The sequence below is a fragment of the Phalacrocorax aristotelis genome, chromosome 16, assembly GCF_949628215.1.
Source record: "Phalacrocorax aristotelis chromosome 16, bGulAri2.1, whole genome shotgun sequence".
Lineage (NCBI taxonomy): Eukaryota > Metazoa > Chordata > Aves > Suliformes > Phalacrocoracidae > Phalacrocorax > Phalacrocorax aristotelis.
Genome location: NC_134291.1, coordinates 4,416,743 through 4,440,968, shown reverse-complemented (window position 1 = coordinate 4,440,968; position 24,226 = coordinate 4,416,743). Strand labels below are relative to the sequence as shown.

The 24,226-nt window shown below is 37.6% G+C and overlaps 1 protein-coding gene across 6 annotated transcripts in view; it reads right to left on the bottom strand.

The window, feature by feature from the left end:
- The window catches only part of QTGAL (queuosine-tRNA galactosyltransferase), a 136,645-nt gene that overhangs the window by 85,333 nt on the left and 27,086 nt on the right, over positions 1 to 24,226 (bottom strand). For all 6 annotated transcript variants that reach the window (XR_012663303.1, XR_012663304.1, XM_075111048.1 and 3 more), the window contains exon 6: positions 11,500 to 11,595. Coding sequence is in view for 4 of the 6 variants with exons in the window: in XM_075111048.1 (XP_074967149.1) it covers positions 11,500 to 11,595 (96 nt within the window). In the remaining 2 variants the exon portion in view is untranslated. The remainder of the gene's footprint in view (positions 1 to 11,499; positions 11,596 to 24,226) is intronic.

The window sequence follows — 24,226 nt, the reverse complement described above, 5'->3', positions numbered from 1 at the left end:
TGCAAGAAATAGCTACCATTTAAGTTCTTGAATAAAATGGGGGGGGCTCTGTGTGTGTGTGTATTATTTTGCTTTAAATACAGTTCAAGCTAAAGCAATTAAAATGTGAAACAACACACTGGCAATTACTGCAGTAAATGAAAGGGTCAGCTGTTCTGCACTTTCTAAAAGAGGAGGCAAACATCTAGCAAAGAAACACAAAATCCATAAAAAGTCCTTAACCCACAATTTTGTATCAATAGACACAGATCTTACAGCACAGAACACTGAGCGTTCTAGCATCCTCATTCCTTCAGCTGAGAGACAGAACCATGGCCTCACAAAAGTGACTTTGTGTAATTTAACTGGGCTATAGCCCACAAAAACTGCTATCGCTGACGCCCAGCGTGCTGACAGGAAATAGTTGCTGCCTTGAGCCTTGATCTACCCACGTGAAATGGAGCTTGCTGGCTGACCACAGACCGGCCTCTGTTCTCTTTGTAATTGTCAACATCTGCTCTGCAGATCTATGAATAATTTTATGACACACACACAAAAATCTCTCCTACTGACTCCAAAGGTTGGTTTGTTTTTTTCTTTTTAAACATGTGTAATCTGACACTGAGATTAAGAGAGAGCCTGTTTTGCTCATAGGTTAAGATTTACATTCCTCTGAAAGATGCCATTAAAATGAAATTCAGGGCAGGTAGGAAAAGCTAAGGTTGCCGACTGTTATCTCCTAAAATCAGGTGGCCGAATAAATGTTGGCAGTTGAGATAACACATCATTTTCAAATATTGTAGGTAACCGGAGCAACAGTTCCCTGGTGTGGGCTCCATAGTAGCTACCTCCATGAGAGGTAGCTGTGATTCCTCTGGTTGCTTGATTCATGCCAAGTACAACAAACCACAGCTCAAACACCTCACTCCTGAAGAAGCAAGGATACTGATATACCAATGGACACATTCAACATGACTCGAGTTTCAGTTAAAGGAAGAAACACATCTGAGGACAGAACAGCAGCACTAGCGCTTGAAAACTCAACTTTCCTGCTCTTTCAAGCCAGCCAGCAGGAGTTTTAAGACTGTCAAGCATTTGAATCTAACGGTTTCTAATTCGCTTTCATTTCCCAATCACAGATTTATTTATATATTTATTTTTATAAAAGTGTGTGAATGTGAAATATACAGATAAAACTCTGGGGATACAGCCACACTACAATTTTAGATTGTCACCATGCCTAGCTAAGAAGCAAGAGAAGAAAACCGGAGGTGCACAGATGCATTGCCACTTGCTGGTCTGCAGTACTCATTAGCGATGCTTCTCTTCACGATCAGTAAAAGCGGAAGAGTGGAAACAGAAATAATTAAAGAACAAATCACAAGGTGAGTGAGCACTTGCCAGTATAGTTCTCAGTTTTCCAGGACTGGAACATAACATGACAAGGCTTTCTTGACTGACTCCCGAGCATTGCATAGGTAGACTGGTGGCTGTATGTGGGACAAAACTAGAAAAAAATTAATCCTTTCTCCTTTAGGTCAAATACCCAGGAAATACACAGAAGGAAAAGAACAATGATAAGCATAAAGCTAAATATGGTCCTTTTAGTGTCTTGCTGAAGCGCACACTATATTCAGGTCCACTGCAATGACTTCTTCATCTCTCTTTCTTGCTTCTGTTACAATAAAGCAGAGAATTTCCCTGCAATTTCCCAGATGTAAATGCTGTGACAGTAAGATTGCTTTTTGCTAGCTTGGCTGCAGTACTACTTTTCTGGCCTGGCAGCACTCTAAATGAAGCGTGTCAACGTGTATGAGCACATTTAGTTTAGCACTGCTTAGCAGAGGTCTGTAGGCCCCTGGAGTGTGGTTTCTCTCAGAAACATTAAAACCTGTTTAAATGCAACTGCCAACCTGATGCCCAATTCACCTCCTTTCCCTGACACTTTGACTCAAAAGAGAGAGCATTTCGCAGATACAGTACTGTTTTCTCCTGAGTTTGAAGATGTTTATTGATCTGCTACTTTCTTGCACTCCTATGAGTGCAAGAAACTATGTAGAAACTACAAAGCAATTTGCTCCTTGCAAAATGAATGGCAATTAAGTATGTGGTGAACTTGCGGCTCTTCTGTGAAGAACCAGGGAAAGACAAAATTCTTTGGGGGAAGAGATGAAACTGAGAATGAAGTGGGAAAGTGAAAGGTGCTGAATGCTGTCACAGCCGTAACAACCAATTCCAAAAGTTCACGGGGAAAAACAGCAAAAAGCTTTATGACACACAAAAGAAAACGTATCATACGAGACCAGGCCATACAGCCCCAAAGTTCCCCAAAATTACACAGTCAAACAGATGGGTTTCAGACAAATAGAAGTCTGGCATGTATGTTCAAAATAAATTTTAGTTAAGGTGTATAAAAAAGTCAGTATTGCTATTATGTGATATTAAGCACAAACTGGGACCCTATTTTACTAGCTTTTAAAAAAAGAACATGGTCACGACTTTCACTCTAGAGGATTTACAGTTCTGCTGCAAAGGTGCTTAAAAAGGACAGGGAGTGACAGACGGAGAGGAGAACAAAGAACATGAACACTAGATGAGGCAAAAATCAAAACAGAAGCACACCAAGTACATCTTGTGCAGAAGGATGTTCGTGATGAGTAGGTGTGGAAGAAGCATTTGTGTAACATGCTGCAGTCTGATTCAAAAATCAAAACAAACCCTCAAAAAACAACAAATAAACAAAAAAGGATGTGCCTCTTAAGAGTTACTGCTTACGATCTGGTCTCCCATCAATTATATTATTTTGTCTTGTTATATGCTTATACAGTAGATGGTGACCTGGATATAGAGTGTACAAGGAAGATGACAAAACATTAGGAATACTTTACATCAATCCCAAACTCTTGCACTACAGCATCAATCCAACAGGCTACACAAGGCATAAATATTTTCATGTAAGAAATAGCTATGCTACAGAGACTTGTACATATTTTACTGTAATCAGAGCAGTGCAGCTCTCTGGTAGAGATGTGGCTGTATTTGCATAAAAATTGTAGGTAATTAAAGGGTAACTACGAGCTATGCAGATACAAATCTCTTTTATAGAAGCGGACCCACATAAGGGCTTTTAGTAGCATATTCTGGCATCAAATCCCTAATCAGAGAGATAGAACAATAAACTTTCTACAAGCTTACAAGCTTGACAAGGTGAAGTATAGACAGCATGCTTCTCTTTAGTGGCAGCATAAACCCTACAAAGTGATATAAATTAAAACAGTATTTTAAGTCAAACTTGAACCATTCTTTAAACAGCAAGGGCTTGTCTCAATTTGTCTTTACCACTTTATAAAATAATCATAATCCTCAGATTAGTATGTTCATTACTGTATTTTTTTCATTCTGACATTATTAGAGTAGACGTATGCAAACAATTAGCCAGAATATAGTACTGGCATTCCACAAAATTATATGCCTGAAGTAGTGATTCCTTTTATTGTACACACTTTCTGAACACCTATCTTCTACACTGACAGGTATGCTTGATATCTGCTCCAATAAATTCAACACTAAGTTCCAGAGCATAACTGAATGGAAAAAATATTGGAAAATACTTTAAATTTGTCTCATAAAAAGAGTCCAGTAGCATCTGCTTTTTCTGATTCAGTAGCTCTGAAAAAAATCACTATAATTTGCAGCAACAGCTGAGCCATCACACTTTGTTTACCAGCAGCATCAGAATTTTCAATTTCGCTAAGGTATTATGTTTGTACAATGTAGGGTATAAAACTGCTGGGTTTACATTTCTCCTCCACTGCCTTTTCCTGTGCCGCGGGAGCAGTCATTGCAAGTGATGTAAAAGGTTAAATCCACCCACATCATAGAAACCAACTCATCCAGAGAGGTGGCAAAGGACCAACAGTTACACTAGAAGCCAGATGCAAGACCATTTCCTTCCTCGTTATACACCCCATGCATTGCAACCGCTCAGATTTCCGTTTGGGCCAGGGCTTGACTATCCCTCTGCTAACCACAAAGCACATGCCTACTCCACCTCCTTTACATGTGATCATTTTAGTTCTCAAAACGCGAGCTGCATACACAAGCATTACTTCTAGAGGAACTAGGTATGTTAATCATCCTTAAGATCATGTAATTGGAATAAATGAATAGACAAATATCTATTCTTTATGAGAAAGGACACACTGTTCACAGCTACAGCTGATCCAAGCTAACGCTCTGAAAAGCTCACCATTATCATCTTTATTTGCAAAATTTCAGCTCAAGAAATTCCAATCACCGTCCATTTGGCCAAGGCTGTACAAACGGAATAAAAACCCCACGTCCCTGTTTGTCACACTTGCACTAAGAAAAAAAATTCAATTAATCATTAAATCTGTATCCTTATACTCAAAAGCTGTTAGACTGGACCAAAATCCATTTTGTTTACAGCACAGAAAGAAAAAAGCCTGAAACGTAACAGTATAACATATACTGTTAATACTTATGAGAGGATACGGTAGGTGTGAACACGTTAAAATTCAGCTTCCTTAACTAGTCAAAAATGAGACAAGCAAGGACTGCCGTAGAGACAAATGTCAATCATGGCAGGGCAAAGTCAGTATAAAAAATATTAAGAAACAAAAGCCTGACTGTGATAGATCAAACTGGCCGTTAGACCGACTATCCCATATGGGAAACGATACTTTCACACTCACACACTCAGTCACTCCAGTTACTACGGAAATTACTGAGCTATCCTGAAAATCTGGTCCAGTATTTTTATCACTAGAAGATGAGACTGAAAAAGTTATTTTCCAATAATAAATAGAATGCGCTTAACTCGTGCTCATGCAGTTTTTAAACAGTGAAAAACTGTTCAGTGCCCAGTTGCAAGAGAAAAAAAATGCTTTTTCCTTTATATAAGGCTATGAGAGGGAACTACACTGCAGTAAAAGTATGTTTGAAATCAATAATTTTTATCACACTAAAAGCCGCAGTAAAAATATTTCCCTTTTTTGTGGAATCAGCACTTTGATTTTCAAATTCAAAGAAGGAAAATTACAGGAAGTTAAGGGTGTATCTGCTCTGTGCGCTCACATATGGAGGATCAACTGAAAAGTAAACATCGCTATATTAGTTGCAAACTTCTATTGGGAGTAGGCTTTTTGTTTTGAAAGGAAAAAAAAGAATTTACAGCTATTCAATACCTCAACTATCATTTTAAAACAAAAACTGGCTTTTGTCCCTCATCTGTTAGACAAAAGTAGTTTTCTTAAGCGATAAAAGGCAATGAGAAAGTGAAGCTTAAAGGCTGTTTATTTGCTAGCAAGCATTTCAACAGGATAAATATGGAAGATCAAACAAGAATAAATGGAGCATTCAGAAACTGGAAGGCATTAGTTGGTTCCATCCAAGTCCCTAACTGCAGTCCTACATTAATAACCAAGTCCTGATTTTATTTTAACTTCTTACCCTATTTTTCAAAGTAATTTTCAGAAGTATTGAGGAGACATAAATGTCAACCACAGCCTGGAAAACAAATTATGCATTTCTGAAAATCTAATCCTTGACAGTCTTCCTTTGCACTTGGCATTACCTGTCTATCTCGTAACATCAAATGTCTTAAGAAAAATGTTTTTTAGGATGCAAACACGTTGCATTCCATATCAGTATGATTAATTACTTAAAATACAAGAGAAGATCATTGGCTGGAACAAACTGCAGCTGAGAGACAAACTGTTTTCTACCTGATTAATTTCAGTGTCCGTCAAAATCATATGCTGCTTCTGTCATGCAAGTATCCGTCATGCTGTAAGACTGCATTTATCAAGAACTTTTTGGAATAAAGCCAGACTTATTCTAATCCCAAGCTGCTTTTGTACTATATGATAATGTTTCTGTTCCGTTTAAATATTTCTATGTATTATGAACCACATTCAAGCATGCAAATTATCAACTATAAAAAGGAAAAATCCAAGTTATTTAACACCCTTTCCTCCATGGTATACCTTTAAACTCATGCAAAACTGCTTACACACAAAGCAAAATCTTAATACATTACTGAACTACTACAAACCTGTTTCTAAGTTCAAAAATATTTGACCCCGAGATGCCTTTACATAAAGCCTCACTAGGAAGTTCTAATTGTGCTTGGAGTTCACAGATGTGGGTAAGCCACTTCTCTCATTAAACTTTCTAGAACTCCATGAACCCCTTTGACATGCATTTTCAAAAGTAAATATAAACACTGACTAGCTTGTGAAACTTTGTTTCATTCTTCTCCAGAGGAGAAAAAGGATCAACCACAAAAGGAAGCAGCCAATTGGGGTTTTTCTTCTTATATGGTATATGCTTAATCCCATAAAAACCAGTAAAACCCAACCGTAATTAATCAGTTTATGACTTGGGTTCTTTCGCTCAGTAGTAAAACATCAGAACTTTGTTGTTAATGACACATTTTAGATAACATGGGAGAAGGAAGAGGAAACAGTTACAGAAAAGCCCAGGAAAGTGTTGAGTAGCTTTTTATTGAAAGACAGCAAATACAAGTGAGCCATTAATAGTGGCAAAGATGCAGGGGGGTGGGGAGGCTATCAGTCAGCCTTTCCATGTTTTATTCATTCTTGAGTAAGGAAGTCCTACCCTCTGTCCACTTTGTGTCTTTACTAATATCAGCAGACAGCAGACACTGCAAATATCCACTTTCAGGTTGCCACATCAATTATTATTCCAAATGCTCTGACACACCGATAACCAACCCTAGCACTTCTAAAGATCGAATTTTCTGGTCTGCAAGCAGAAAAACCAGATGCTCTAAACCAGAGATATTCAATCTGTGGCCCACCTGGAAAATTCATCCTACCTGCAATCTACTGCTTCCAGCTTTTTACCAGTAAGAAGTTGCCTGTTGAGATACATGATGACACCGTAATATCCAGTGTATTGAATTTATGTAAAAGGTCCAGCCACGGTATCAGGTCCTTCTTGCCTCCAGAACAGGCTACATGCTCGACTCATCCACAGTGCTGGATCTATTTCCAAACTGAGTATCTGTAGGAGATGCTGATGTGCAGCAGGAACTTTTATCCAATATTAACTAAACTCTAATACAGGAAGACTTAGTAAATAGAGAAGCACAGCTTTTAAGCCTATCAGCTAAATTTAACAGGCACCTGTAAGAGCACAGAAAAGCAGATGGTATGAAACCCTATCATGTTAATTATTGTTCTTCTGTCAGGTGGTCCAGGCAGATTATCGACAAGAACTACAAACCACCTGTGAAAACTTCCAGATTTATCCAACGCAAAGAGCTCCGAGATGATCTTCAAAGCACAGTGTGTGTCAGGAAGCAATACAGACACATTACTGTAGACAACAGACACACAGAATTGTCATGTTTTGTTCAGACAGTTATTTTTCTAAATCAGGACAGTCCTGTCTCCTCAACCACAGAGCCCACTCCTTTTTGCAAGAGTCTCCTCACAGATCACTCTAAGCTTGCCGCCTGCTTTCTGAGTGAACAACCACGTGAAAGCAGAGAAGCCTCTTGTCTTTGGGGAGGAAAAAATGGTAGGTCAGATGGAATTATGCTTCAGGCTGAATATAATGCTTCACAGGCTGTGAGACTATACTAACCTAAAGTAGTGATTTAACAGACATGGATATGAACTCGGCTGCATTACTTACAGTCAGCAACAATTTTTAAAAACTTCTTGTATAAATATTTGTGTAATTAATCCAACCTTAAAACCATTCAGACACTTGTACTTATACAGCACAGTAAAATTTCCAGTGTATTAGGGCTACATGATTAAACTTCAATCACATTTCAAGCACAACTCAGACTTGGATGTCCTGTAGGGTTAGTTTTAATCTGCATTTTTTCCACTTACTCCAACATCAAAACAGTTCTCATAATTTATTTGCTCATTTTCTTCCTGTACCTGTCACTGTCCTCGGCACTTACTGAACAATTAAAATTATCTTTTCTTTTTTTTTTTTTTTTTTTTTTTAACTATTGGCCAGAAAGACAGCAAGTCTGCCAGGACACATATACATGTACTTTAAGGCTTATACTAGAATACCTATCAAAGCATGTTTTAATCACTCATTATTTACACAGACGATGACCTTAAACAAGAAAATATTAATCTTTTAAAAAGTAATTTTCTCATGATTATGCTCTCTTTGTACTCCTACTCCCCCCACACTCCCTGGGGTATATATTCTGAAATTTCACGCATAGCATAAAGTATCTTTGGAATGTTACAGTATAATTGTTTAGAGAAACATTTAATGGATGAGTAAGCATCAAGAGGCCATGGCTAAGGGAAAAGAAAATTTAAAATGCTAGAAGCGTTTTGTATTGAATGATCTTCTCAGCATGAGGACAGGGGAAGGACATTTGATCCAAAAATCTGGTATTGACTCAAGTGATATAAAACCAGCAGCCAGCACCAAGGCATATGAAACCATCCAACCACCTAACAAAACATCTGCTACCACCCACCTCTTTCAAACTGGACCTTAGTCACTGTCTAGTAAAGCAGTCAAATGCGATGGGATATTATTTGATTAATAACATGGATATTTTGATAGAGGATTACATGATCTTGACAATCGGGTATTTTTTAACTGGTTGCTGGGTTTCCCAATTCACAGCACAAATAATTTGCATGTGCATGATCCAGAAATGCAACAGAAGTAACTGGAAAAAAAGCTGGGCACTGAGTACAGAGACAGCTAAAAAAAGCTGAACATTCTTTCACTGCAGGAAACTGCTGGAGACAATATGCTGTAAATTAAAGCCAATTTTCCCGAATTCCCTGAAGGACTGCTCCTCCCAGAGATTCTACAAATCCATTAGCAAAGGCCCATCATTATAGTTTTCTTGGGGCTTATTTACTGAAGAGAGTTTAAAACAGCACATCCAAAATTAAACGTACGCTGTATCGGGCGCAGGGGAGTGGGACAAATCAGGCCTAACCTTACATAATCGATTCATGTACTGATTATTAGAGAACAGCTGAGATGGTTTTCACTCCCAATTCCCCCTCCTCCCCATACTTTAAGTCAAAGAAAAGCAAAATAATTACCTCCCTACCTGAATTTCTGATTAGAAGAACGGATACTGAGGCAGGAGAGGTGCCATATGCTGGCATGCACTGCTCTAGAAATCAAGCAGTTCTTTTAGCATCAGAGTTAGGAAAGCCAAGCTTCCTACAGACCTGGGCCGCAGCTGAAGCTTGTCTTACAATTTGGCACCTAAAATCTCTGTCCAGTTGATTCTGTGGTGCTCAACAACATATGAATTGCAGCTGGTGCAGTACAATCTATCCTAGCTTCATACTTCCACAGAATTTTCAGAAACCTAGTGTCTTTGAGGAAATCCTATTTCTCCGTTAAATTTGGCAGAGAACAGGTAACAAGTTAATAAAAATGAATTAGGAAGAATGCATAAATAGTATGATTCTATAAATCTCATCTTGTTAATAAAGTCATGGACAAGTAGCACAAGTTCTGCTATGCAGCCTTCTAGTTCCAAACCCAATATATTTTCCAAAATTCCTCATCTCATATGTGAATCTAAATCATACGTAAAAATAATGGACTGCACATGCTGCTTGATTAAGGCTTTAAGAGATATTTATAGGCACATAAGATTGCAAGGGACTTCCCAGGTCGCTGTATTTGCATCTGACTATCAGAAACAGTATATTAAATAATCTCTTCCAGAAGACTTACATCCCCATCTTAAAATGAGTTTTCTTTTTCCATACCCCCTCTTATATAGTCTCAGAATCCCAGAATCCCAGGTTGGAAGGGACCTCAGGGATCATCTAGTCCAACTTTTCTAGGAAGAGCCCAGCCTAGACAAGACGGCCCAGCACCCTGTCCAGACGACTCTTGAAGGTGTCCAATGTGGCCGAGCGAACCCCTTCCCTGGGGAGATTATTCCAGTGGTGACTGTCCTCACTGTGAAACATTTCCCTCTCGTGTCCAATCGGAATCTCCCCAAGAGCAACTTGTGTCCATCCCCCGTGTCCTCTCCATGGGACTCCGTGTAAAAAGGGAGTCTCCATCTTCTTTGCAGCTACCCCTGAAGTGCTGGTACACAGTGATGAGATCCCCTCTGAGCCTCCTTTTCTCAAGGCGGAACAAACCCAGCTCTCCCAGCCCATCCTCATATGGCAGCCTCCCCGTCCTTGGATCACCTTGGTGGCCCTTCTCTGGGCCCCTTCCAGCCTGGCCACATCCTTTTTGTACAGCAGGGACCAGAAATGTACACAGTACTCCAGGTGTGGCCTGACCAGCGCTGAGTGGAATATTAGGATATTTCTTTCAATTTCCAGCTTAATTCATTAAAGATCCCATCCAGTGTCCACTTAGATGAAACCCTTCAGATTGTGTAGGACAAGTTTTTACATCCTCAAGTTTTTCTTTCTCTTGCCTTCAACGACACAGTGAACCAGATGTTACTGTCAGATAAATTCACTGGTTTAAATCTAGATTTTTTCTCTAATGCCATACTCAAAGGCAAATCCAAATATTCCAGGGGTAACTTTTTCTGTAAGAACTTTCACTTGGTGAATTATAGGGGACCGTAATACCACTGATTTTAAAACAAGGTCTATAGATGACTTCTTGTGTTACAATGGCCATACCAGAGCCTGAAAGTATGTCTTTGGGGATTAGGGTAATGGGGAACACAACACAGTTTACAATGAAGTCTAACAAACAAGGGTATGTTAATCTTTTCAGCCACTTAAATCCAGGAAAATCAAAAGCAAATGTCTTCCTACCATAGCATCACAAAAACCAACCCCAAATACTTGCATCTTAATGCCTGCTGGGATGTTTTCTGCTAACCATCCGTTATATTTCTTATACTCAGTACACACATTCCTCCACAAGCTGGACTGATTTCTTCCACAGTTTAACTTGTTTTTGCCAAAGTCTCTTTTAGTTCAGCTTTGGCTGCCTGCCTAACGAAACAACCTTTCTTTATGCCAAAACTGTCATCTTCAGTTGCACAAGACGCATCTTACTTACAAACATGTATAATGAGCCCAATGTTTAATGCCTGAAGAACTGCTATTTTAAAATTATCTCTAGCAAAACTTAAACAGATACAGAAATGGCCAGTACCTAACCCGGGGCTCGGGGTGGGAATCATTCTCAAGGAAGATTTTTTCTTCCTTTTGTATTTAAATACACTTTTTAAAAAGAAAACCCTGAACTAGTTATTAGAAGGGGAAAGCATATGCATTTAACCACAGACAGCAGAGAGAAATGTAAGGCTCACTCCAAACCTGAAGTTGAAAGCTTCATTCTCACTCAGTGTGATGTCATCATTACACAGTGATCACATGCACCATAAACTTGCCTCTAATTGAAAACAGCCTTCAAATATAAGACACTGATAACATTCATGAGTTATCAAGTACTACTGATGACTGAGAAAATCCATCTTGTTCTACTTCTCTGCTGTAATTTCAGTCACAGCTGAAACAAGAATACCTGTGTCAGAAGTTGTTCCTCAGTCAGATTATTGATCCAACGAGTATACCGTTCAGTGGACTCCGGTGGCTCTCTTCTGACTTGGCAACCAATAATCTAAAGCAAAATGAGATAAATCACATCATGTAAACTGCTGTACACCCACATGGCAACAAGATCATCAAACAAGCATTCAAAATGTGGGAATTCCAAGAATGAAGTTTATCTATACAGTCCTTATTAGCCCCCTTCTATGTTCATAATTTAATATAGTCTATTATAATGTAATGTAATATGCCACAGTTGCTCTGCTCAAATGTTAAATAGTTACAGATTTTCAAAGGTCTCTAGAAAACTAACATTGAGAAGTGTCTGCCCAACAGCTTCAGTCTTGGGAATATTTGAAGCATTTCGGTTGAAATTTTCAAAGGTAAGTCATTCAAAGGTAAGTCATGCAAAGGCAGACATCGAGAATGCAAAATTTCAGCCAAGATAGCTGAAGTTTGGCAAATGAAAATTTTAACTTGGATAACACCAGACGATCATACCAACAGTGCCACCACCTATAATACCACACATCACTTACAATTCATATAAAAATAAATCTACATTCTGATTTGTCTCATTCATGGTAGAATAACACAGACATAGACACCCCATTTTGATTTGTTCACTGCAGTACAATATACCCATCTGAGGAAAGTTTTCTTCTCTAATACTGTTCTGCAGCTGTACAGGTTAAATATGAATTTTAATATTCTGAACACCTGCTGGCATAATAAATAGCTTCCAATATCCACCAAAACCAGAATATTAGAGGGAATTCGTGTAATTTGTAACCACATAGACACACAATGCAATTTCATACAAACTCTGAACTGATTACAAATCTCTGGTTAGACACGGAAGAAGGCAAGGAGAACCCATGGGGTGTGATCATACAGAACTCTACTATTTGCTGCTCCTGAGGGCCTGCAGTCCACCCCAAACCATCAGGGTACTACCGGCCTTAATTATATATGCAAAGCAAGCTGATATTGTTTTATACCAGCTACTGTACTCCTGTCATACTGTAACTGTCTATTTCTCTTCCAGATTTTGATGGGTACTTCCTGCTGAGGATGTGTTCATTCACTGAGAATTAACCCCAAAGCGTAGGTATTAGCATTTCTGAAGAGTAATTAATTTCATACAATCAAGTTCTGCTCAAGAACAGTGTGGAAGACTGACTTTGTTGATTTTCCACCCCAAGCATTCATAAGGAATGCCAGTGTATACACTGCGCACAGCAAGTTTAAATCTTTCAGGTATCTCTATTCACAGAGCTTTAAAACCCTCACAGAAGTACGCAGTCAGGCTAGAATTCTGCATGTGCAGTTCTGAATACTTTCATGTGGGAACAAAAACACCATGAAGAGATCTTGCTGGGGGACTGGCTGGCAATGAAGCACCACAGTTTAGATTATTAAATACAGTGAAAACAAAACAAACAAACAAAAAAACATTTAAAAAAAACCCCATGATTTGCTTATCCCATAGGAATAAAACAGAATGCCTCTGAACTATGAAGTTTTTCCTCAGTGACAACTACTAATTACCTTTGACAACTTCAATTCTTATCCTAACTTTCCCCTGAATTACAGCTAAGCAATACTAAGACGTTTTCAGAACGTTAAACCAAGATTCTTTTAAATCAACTCTCAATTAGAAGATATGTTTTTAAAGGGGGCACTCCACAAGTTGCATCAGATGTACATACATTCTGTTCTGTGAGGATGACTTTTATTTAAGAATAGAATTATCTACAGAACTGCTGCTAATATTCATTAACGATGACAATCTTCTCTTGCATACCCCAGGATTTTATAACTTACAAAGACACTTTACAAAACTACGCATGCCAAGTCAGAATGGAGAAATTACAAAGCACTTTTTTCTCAAAAGGTATTCTATAACAATGCAACAGGGAAATCTGGTTTCTTTATTCAAATAGTCATAGCCTAAGCTGAACAAACACAGAATCACAAACATCTTTCATGAGGTAATAGATAAGGAGAACATCAGATCTGTTTTTCTGAAAACCTGGTTTTCAGTTGGAGCCAAGGAGTAAGTGCAGTCATCTCTTTCTATGCAATTTCAAATTGAAATGAGAAGTAGAGGACAGAATTTCATATTTTTATATTAATTTCTGACCACTTTCACAAATGTTGATAGTTTAAGCAATTAAAAAAAAAAAAAGTGAATCGGGGTGCTCAGCTAGAGGACTGTAATTCCCTCAAGTCCAAAGAAGATGTGGTTCAAAATCTCAACTCCTTATGCTTTTTTGCATTGGGTTTAAAATTTGCATTGCAAATTCACAAACTGAATGGGTGTGATCAATTACCTGTACATTTGTACATTTGCTCAAGTAAAGGTGAAAGCAGACAGAATAACTGTTATTAAACTGGATCCTGACAGCTGTTTTCTGTATCATATATGGCTTTTTTTAATTTCTAGAGTTTGAATTGGATTCCTAGCCAACATTTCCTCCTCTTTCCATACATATATATAATTCCATCGCAGGATCCAATTTACATCTCCGAATTTTGGCTTGTAACAACGATTCTATACTTACTGTACGTAGGCCTTAAAATACTTTGAGCCTTTTGGAATTGAAAACACCATAATTAGGAAAAAAAAAAAGAGCTCATCAAATAAACAAGTTCTTTCAGAATTACTGTTATTGCAGCAATGTAAATCCAGAACAGAAAAAACAATGGGTTACATTCAATTTTACTGTAACTTGGGGCAGAAACCTTGGAAGTATAACTTTCCAAACTCCTTCATCAACTGACATGCTTAACATGCAAGACAGTGAGAGGGTAACAGTCTAGAGCCTTAAATACAAAGACACTAATCAAGTTCAAAACTAGGGGTTTTTTTTAGAAAAAGGGGGGTTTTGTACACAGACATTTTTTCTACAGCAAAGCTCAATCTAATGTTTAAAACAACAGTAAAACCAGTATTAAGATTTTAATCTAGAAAAATATATTAAGAAATACAGCAGAAAGTAACAGGATTGGCCTCTGACTTTTAAGAGTTACATGTTAGAATAAGTCAGTGTTTCAAGAATCAAATTACATTTTTTTACCTAGTTCATCAAAAACTTAGACTAGTCACTAGGGCAACCCTTCTAGTGCTGTGACTCAAAGTCCCTTTCGCAGCACACTACACACCTAAAGGCTCATGGCATCGAGTCTAAATGTAGTTTTACTAGAACTGATAGCTTGTTGTTCAAACCCTTTGCTGTCTCCAGAGCAATGGATTCCACTTCCATGACTAAGCAGTACACAGCTGATGACTCTTGGTCCTTGAATTTTCAAAATAAGAGTCCAAACCCCTCCATTCTGTAGCCACTAACAAAGCTAGAAGCAAGTGTTATGATGACCTACTCTAGTATCAATGAACACTAAAAGGGAAGAACAGTAAAACCAACGCTGAGAATTAATGAGAGGGAAAAAAGCTGCTTGCTGGTAAAAATGAAGACAATTCAAAATCTAACTTAGAAAACCAAAATTTTCTGAGACTCCACATGCTTACTAATGTCCTCGTTTCTCTAAATGATATTTAGTATGTAATACCTTCTCCCCCATACCTTTGGCTTTTCTTACTCTTTTATAGCTTGAGGTCTAGAAGGCAGGTATTATGGATGAATGAACCGCCTCCAATTAAGTTAATATAAAGATGAGGTTAAGATTTCACTCACATTTAGTCTTCCTTACAGACTGAAAAGGATCATTAACTAGACAATAAAATATCGTAATACATTCTTAGCAATCCTATGCTTGTGTCATATACGGAACTAAAGGGAAAGAGAGAAGAAAAGAGGGATTAATGTACTTAAACCTTTACTAAAGTGTCCTCCATAGTAGTGGCTTTAAGATGGCTTTTTCTTAAAATTACTTAAAAGTACTATCTACACACACAACAAAAGTATTTCTTTCCAGAGGCCTCCTTATTATTCCTAAAATCTAATTCTTCACAAGATAATTGAATTGTTGTCTTCACTCCTCCTCCTCACCCAAAAAACCAAACCCACAACAACAACTTGACAATTCCTTTCTTTAAAAGCAAAGGAGCAAAAAAAAGCTGTATTTGGTGTTCCTAGTGGCGTTCCATAAGATCTCCGTGCATGTACCAAACCCATCAGCAGGACACACAAAGCAAAGATCTCCTTCCTGCAGAAGATGGTATTGTAAAACATCATTTAAACGCATTCTTTAATTATAATGATATCACAGCAACATACACTTAACAATAAAAATGCATGTTATTGAGAACAGCTGCATTTTGATCTTGCAACACAGCAGGAAAATAACTACAAATACATAACAAAGTTAGCATTTTGTAAGAAGTGAAATGTTCACACTTCCCTCTCCCCCAACAGCGAAATGTTTTGCACAGCACAGACTTCCTGCTTTCTTTTCATTTTCAGAACCAATACCACTCAAGACTGCTTTTAGCATCACCTTAAGAGATATGTTTTACAGACAAATCTTAAAATTGTTGCTATGCAATCAAATTTGTTTCTAGATCCTCCACCAGAAAAATTCCACACGTTTCTGCTCTTTAGCTGTACCATTCCCCTCCCAACGGGACTCTGACTCACAACTGGGATTCTTGACTTACATGATTGCAAGACAAGCTTCACCAACAGAGTAGCTCAACCTGAGCCTTTGATACAGCTTCTGTAAAAAAGCATAGTAGTAATGAGCACGCTAAAAAGCATAGCTCATTTAACCAGCTTCTTTCATCCAATCAAAATCAGGATTATTTAGAGTACAAACAGCTTCCTCTAGTTCCCCTGTGTAAGGTGTGGCATCAGAAGCAACTGCACACTGTTTCCCATTTCCTCCATGCCTCACAGAGCTTTTATATTCACCTCACTGAATATTTCCTCATTGCTTTTAAATTGAAGTGCAAGGTTTTTCACTGTTACTTCTTTCCTAAGTTTTAGAATACTTTGATAAAAATCTTTCTGGCCTATTTTACACCCATTCAGACTTCCAGAAAGTACAAGAAACTCTCCATATTAGAAATGGAGAAATTAAAATTATTCTAATTATTAGAAATGGAGAAATTAGAATTAGTGGTTATATTTTAACTACCAACAAACACATACACTGAAAAGCCATACAAGTAACTTTTAAAAATTTAAATGGCTTAAAATGAGCTTTGTGGGAAGAAGTGGCCAGTGTAAACATCTAGCTTAGGGCTCTACAGTCCTGCCTGGCCTCCAGCTACTATTTCACAGAAAGACCAAGCCTCTACTACCTGCCAGTCCTGTCTAGATCATCTCAGCCAGCCTAAGGGTCAAAACAGCATTATATGTCTATGTTCAGGCACCCAAATCTCTTTTCTCTAATAACTCTACCGCTTCACGTGATTAGGAGTGGAGTTAATGAATTCTATCAAAATAGGATCAGAATCAAAGTCACAGATATGCACTTTATGCCACGATATTTAAAACATTTTCAGGAGTTAAAGCACTATAAACTAATACAATAAAACACAATTAAAACAGGTCAAATAACACAAAACTAGAATAATGGGGTTCTCTGTGAAATAGATGCTCTAAATTGGTCACAGTACACTAGGTCAGTCATGATGTATGAAATACAAATCTAGCGAGCACGTTCAACAACTTGTTGATCAATACAAAGCTCAGAGTTCTGATCACGTTCAGAGGAACTAGGCAGGATGATTACATGCATTACAAAACTGTACTATGAGCACACAGAGTCACTGTTCTGCGAGTTACAAAATTGTTCCACTGAAACACAAGAGTATTTCAGTCCTATATCTAATACGTACAAAAATCAGTGTTCTATACCCAGCAGCAGCATCAGCTGTCGGCTAACATGCTGTAACTCGTCCAACCTTTCACTAGCGTTTGTTTTTACATGCAAAATTCAGGTAGAGCTGTTCCTTATTTTCACCATTTTAGGTTTTTATGTTTTCCCTTGCACACGTAAATGGAGAAGGAAGGGGGTGAGAGGAAGCAAAGATTAAATGAGTTGACAGTAATTAAAACAATACACTTTCTGCAGATGTAGTGGTTCTCTTTTTTTAATCATTACAACTTCCTTTAGCACAAAGAATCTTTCTTATTCAGGAGACAGCCTATGGGTCAGGGACCTCCTGTTGTCCTAAAGAGGAAATAAGGATGAAAAATCAATTGGTCTCCAATTTTATCCAAATTTTTTTCCATCCTATTTTTATAAAAAGGGGACATGAACAAAGACAGGCAAAACCATAAACTCTCTACAGGGTAGTAGGCACTTAGTGCCTACTATATACATACATACAATTTCTTTACAATGTGTCTTCTTTTAAGGAGCTTTGTCTTATGAAGTCTTTTTAATTAAGCAATAATGATATTGAGGCAGGTATCTGAAAAATAGGGGGTTTTTAGCAAGGAGAAAAACACAGCTTTCCTGTAGAAAATAAATTGCCTTCCTCAACTTATTAAATGAAATGCAACTTTCAAAGATTATATAAAGTACAAAACTTTCTACACACTGAGAAGAAGCGTGCAGCGTTGAGTTTCATGTCAGAAATATGACCGAGTGACGTAAACCCCCTAGACGAGAATGTAATTAACTACTTAGTGAAGCTTTAATTAGAAGTGTCATGATATCTGATCCTAGATAATGTTCTATGAAAAGAAGGACTATTCAAATAGCAAGCAATACAGGAAGGATTCTCTCTAGCTCACACCACCTTTTTCCCCCAATAGCCTGTTTATGAGTGCCCACAGAGGGAAATTTCCTAAACCAAAAAAAAAAAAAAGCTAATAGGAGGCACTTGCCTTATCCTGAATGTTTAATCATGCCTACATCTTGATGTATAAAGGAAAGGCAGATGTCACCTGTGCTGTCTCCAAATCCTACCTCTATTATTTTTGTTGCGTTAATTTATACACACACACCCCAGTTGATATGACACTGCAAACATATCCTGACATTCAGACGACATCTTGACAGGAGAGTGAAAATTTTTCCGTCTTCCCTCTGTATTGATTTCCTTGGTTTTCATTCACATAAGATTTTAAATATTATTTGGTTGTAAAAACTTCTATAAAAGTTTTCATTTTCTTTCTGGGTAGACACACACCCCCTTCACAAATACATACTTTTTTTATACATATATCTGTCTAAAAGATCAGCAAAGCTTTAGGTATTGGAGCAGTCCCTCTAACACAAGCTGCTACATGTATGGATCAGCAGCGTCCCCAGTATGTTTTACTGGAAGTGTCAGGTAGAAATCTACCACAAAAAGAGCAATTGATTGAGACAGCCCAGGATTTCTTTTCAAGTAGACTTATGAAATAGTGCTTCTAGCATAATCTCTAATCACACAGCTGTGACTCAGCATTATCTCATCAGATCACCGATTTCTTATAGGAAACATGATTAACACCATCTTCCACAACTCTTTATTTGTAATTCACTCAGAAGAGCTAGAACTTTATTATGTTAGCTAGCGTGACTGTAAACCTAAGATTTAACCATTACAGTATCTAGAGTACTGGATGGAGTTTTCAGCCAATGGTAATAAGCATCATTTCATTCATTTTAACTAAACGTGAACAGGTCATTACACTTATATTATTAATTTCCTCCTTCAGATAAGGAAAAGTTAAAGAGTATTTGGAATTATATGTTAAAATCTATTTCAATTGCAATTCCCTTCTGGAGCAGGTAGGAAATACCATCTTGAAGAAATTTATCAGTTCCGTTTCCAGTTCTGCTTCTTACTGTGCTTACTTAGAACAGGTAATTAAAGCTCAATATAGCTAAATCCATGTTTTGTAAAAATATACTGACATATATATATATGGGATATCACTGAATGGTCTTCCTTCAAATTGTGATGGTGCCTTATAAGAACCTGTCCTTAAAATGTTAGCCATTAAGGAATAAAAATTATGGAAAAAATAAATAATAAATAATAATAATTACTATTATTCTTGTTTAGGCCTGATTTAGTTGCCATTTAACTAAATTGCCCTTACGCTACCACGTATTTCATTAAATCTAACACTAACGACAGGAATTCACGAAGTTTCTTTAAAACTCAAGAAAATTCATTTTTTGATAATGTGACAAAATTACAGGTTTCCTGAAAGACTAGGATTTATAAAATACAGCTGTGTACTGAGTACACTTTACATTGAGTTCCCAGGCGAGTACATGGTCATCCCAACAACTAAAACATCTGCTTTAATCCATAAGAAACTTATATGGCATAGCAACAGCTAAACAGACTAGATACTTATACCAACATCAGCATTTTGGATTTTGACCTTACTAAATACTAGAGTTAACATTTATGTTGTTAAAAATAATAAAAGATTTTATTTAAATTATACTGTGTATTTGTACAGGCCCATGGCCTTTTAGTTTTTAACGCAGCACAACAATGAAATGATTCAAGATCCTAATGGCTTTAAGAAGGATCTTGTGACCATCATTTAGTGTAATCAAAGAAGAAAAATACACAGAAGGAATATTTTTATGTGCCTAAAATCTTTCCAAAACTACATACTCAGGGAAGGTGATAAATTTTTTATCTCCCCCTCATTTCCAATAAAGGAATTGGTACTCTTCAAAGCACAACACCTGTGAGGTAACTTGCATTAGGTGTAAAGATACAGAACACGCCCTAGTGTATTTAAAGCATGTTTTAAAAATCAAAATATGCTGATAGTGCTGACTCCCCAGAGAATCCTTTAGGTCAGATGAATAACCATTTTGGCAGATGTTCCTATCTTGTAGAAATCCATTTTTAAGAACACCTGTTAAACGTTCTACTTGGCACTGGTTCAAGTCCGAAGTCCACAATAGGATGTTCCAAGTTTATTTTCAGCATATAAAAAAAGAGTAATTAAAAACCAAGGAAGCCTGAATTCTCTTTAGTGAATTTATATGGAAAACAAGAAGTCAAGGTGGTGTAATCAGAATGATCACAGCTGTGCATCACACCACACATACATTTAAAAAGGATGCTGTCCTGCGTATGAAATCAGGAAGGACGAGCACGCCAGTTTTGGAAAACCTTTAAGTAACTGAAGAGATACTACAGCAAATCTGTAGATACTACAGCAAATTAAATGAATTTCAGAAGTCCTTTATGAAGGTAAATGAGTAAGCCCCAGTATAACTAGCTTAGGCAGGAAAAAGCACCAGGCCTCAGAAGCCCTCGTTCAAAGCCTGCCATCCTGGGATAAACAAGATCTAAGGGCTCCAACTCTATGTTAAGGCTAGCGCACACACAACCTGAACTTGATGCAAATGAAGCCCGCCTTTGGATCCTGTGAAGATGCTTACACAACCAGTCCTTTGCATAAAGCTTAACAACAGTCAAAAAGAGCAATATGTTTGCACGATTTCTATTTTAAAACTGATTTCTCTTGTGTATGTAGCTCCACAAAGTATGGCTGGATTAATAATAGTTATCACCACAGCAAAACAGCTAAAAAGGAGGAGGAGGGGATCTTGATTTTCAAACGTTTTGTACTTCAGACATAGTTTTAAAAATGCAATATGCTGAAAGTCCCCATTTCAATCACACATTCATGAATATCAAACTCTAGTATTCACAATCGTTTGATGGGGTTATTGGCATGTGGAGGCCATATTAAAACAAATTTAATTACAAAGTGGTGTAAGTTGGGATGTTTCTCATTTGGGATATTTGATTAAATGTAGAACAGACTTAAACAGACATTGTGACTTTGAAAATGCAGTGCGGTTTTTTAGAAATACCGAATTAAAAGGAATCTTTAAGGAAGCTGCTTAATAAAAAGCAAAGACACAGCTGAATTCCAGCAGATCTGGGTGATACACATGGAAAGGCCCAATTAATGAAAACCACCATAAGAATAATACTCTCATTGTCACAGAAAGAATTTTCATATTCTCCAGTGCAGAAAAAGAAAAGGAATCCTATTTTCTCCTCTTAGACATACTCCACTGTCACCACTTCAGAACAAAACATTCACACAACTACTGCTCTAGTCTTCTACCCTCCACACCAAAACAAGATTTTAGAAATAATATAAATAACTTTTAAAAACCTCTAATGGCAATTTCCTGAAGTTAGAAATATATATATTTTTGTACGTTCCCATGCTGGAGAACCTTAGTTTAGAGTTACAATTTCCACAGGCCGGAGAACAGAGTTAAAGACTTGTGGTTTGTTTATGGTGTGCAGCATACGGGAACCGAGTATAAAGTATTAAAGTTCCAGTGACCAGCCTTGTTGGGTTAGTTCATAAAAACATTTCTCTGGACACATTTTTCTCTTGCATCAGAAAAAAACCCTTGTTTTAGACAATCGACAATTGTAGGTAATTACCTCAGGAATATAATCTCATTTTCCTCTCTGTCCACACTAAAGAAGGACCAGAGCCTCCTCAGATCTACTTAGCCCATTCAGTGGAGCAAATTCCTATTAACAGGGTTAAGCAAACAAATTTGATCTATTCATCTGTTCTTCAAGACATGCCAGTATCCTATTCATTTCTCTTTAACAGCTGTTACATGAATTAATGCTTATATTAAAGCTAAACTCTATAGGCAGTGCTTGCTAGGACATGCCTGGGCAACACACACCGATCTGCCTCAAACATGCTGAGTAAGGGAGACAGAGGAGAGCTGATGCAAATTAAACTAAGGAGAAACAAACATTACTTAAGTTCTACACGATGAAGATTTTAAGTTTATGTCCAAAATAAAAGCATTTATCAAAGAATCTGCTAAGCTATATGCAACAACTGGAAGACAAAACAATAGAAGGGAGACTGGTAATACCTGGACTTCAGTAGAAGACACTGAATGACAGAAGATCACCAACAGCCATTAACTTGTTGCACACAGGAAGGACAAAATTCAAATGGAGGGACTTTTCTACCACACTGAACAGAGAGGTAATATTTCAACATTATGTAGTTATCTTTAATGACAGTTTAGCAAAGCTTCACATATGCTTATCTTTTCACACCTGCAAAATACATACAGGATACTGCTTATCTATTTTTGCAGTCCAGACTAAAACACTGTCTAATTTAAGTAGAGAAAAAGGTAATAAAATCTCTCAGGAATAAAGGCTCAGACTACGGAACATTGTTGACCACTTCCTTAAAACAACAGATGAAGAATGGCAAAGCCACTCTGGAGGCAAATTTGCATCTTCTCACTCTTAAATGAAGTCCTTGTCCATTGCATCACACTACTTCAATTACACGAGATCTGATCTAAAGCTCCTGAGAGTAAGTCTCTTATAGGCAGATATAAGCTCAGTCTGCCCATATTCCAGGCTGACCAGAAGCTGTAAAGCTGCTGTAAGAGCACATACAGGCCCGGCTAATACTGTGGTAAGGCAGGAAGTACTGGCTAGAGTTCAGCACTGCTCTAATCACAGCCATCGAGCTTTCTGCTGAAGCAAGCTTCTGTCTGCTAACTCCCCCCCGGCCCCAAAGATACACTCTTAATATAGCACATATTTTTTTCACTGTGTAACATCATACTGTGATCCAAATACGTTAAATAGTTCATGAACACATTCAGACTTCAGGTCAATTCTTACTGAATTTACTAGACTTGTAACTCCACTAGAACAGCATAACATCTAATAAACTGTTCCTTTGCACAGTTTCCAGTTTTTTAAAAAAAAAAGTACCAGTTACAATTTCATAAAAATCCAATCTAAAACAAGTTTTAGAGCTTCTGAATTCCAATGTAACAAAAGCCTATTTTAAGAACAAGACATAGGTATAGGAGACACACATTATCTCAATTTTGCCAGTTCTAGCCATACAAACAAGGCTACCTTGTTCATTAGATAGAATAAATCCCTGTCTAACTGCAGTGTAATTACCAGACTGCACAATAACAATTTTGACTCCCAAGAGAAAGTACCCAGACGAAGCAGAGCATGTAGTCTGAAAGGTAATCTGTTATTTTCAGGAATACTCTAACATTAGACTAATAGGAAGATACAGCAAACAAAAGGCTTTAAGATCTTTCAGAGGTGACCAAACTCCATTGGTATGTGCAATGTAAAAATCACTACACACTGAGGACTGCCAATATTCCCAAACTGCTACTGTTGACTGCCAATGTATAAGGTGGCCTCACTCTTTATTTTTCGCTCCATTTTTATTTTTTATCCCCTGCTCCCTTTCATCATGAAGCAGCCTGGCCTGGCACAAGACAGATAAAACAATCTTCTGCCTTTATTTCAGGCTTGTGATAATAAGCAGGAACAAAAAATACCACATTAATGTGACACACTGTGGCACAGCTGCTCAGTAAAAGGCTACACTGAAAAGCTTCTGTTGTACAAGCCAGTGTTCTAGTGAGTGATGCTGCACGGGAATTCTGTCACAAGAGTGTCTACATGTGCCATTGCACACTTGAGATGAGATGGAAACAGTCCTCTGGATGTTTTTTCCACTAGCTGAGTGCACAACGTCTTAGCTACTCAACATAACAGATCACTTCCAACATGCTATTTACATGTGGTGCTCTTTTTGTATAAAGAACGATCAGTGCACACTCAGCCATGCAAGACAGTATATATAACGTTGGGTTGACAGTTGGACTTGGTGATCCTAGAGGACTTGTCCCACCTTAATGATTCTATATGGAAACTGGTCCAGACTACCTAGAATTACCTCCCTCCCTCCAAGGACAAGTGCTAG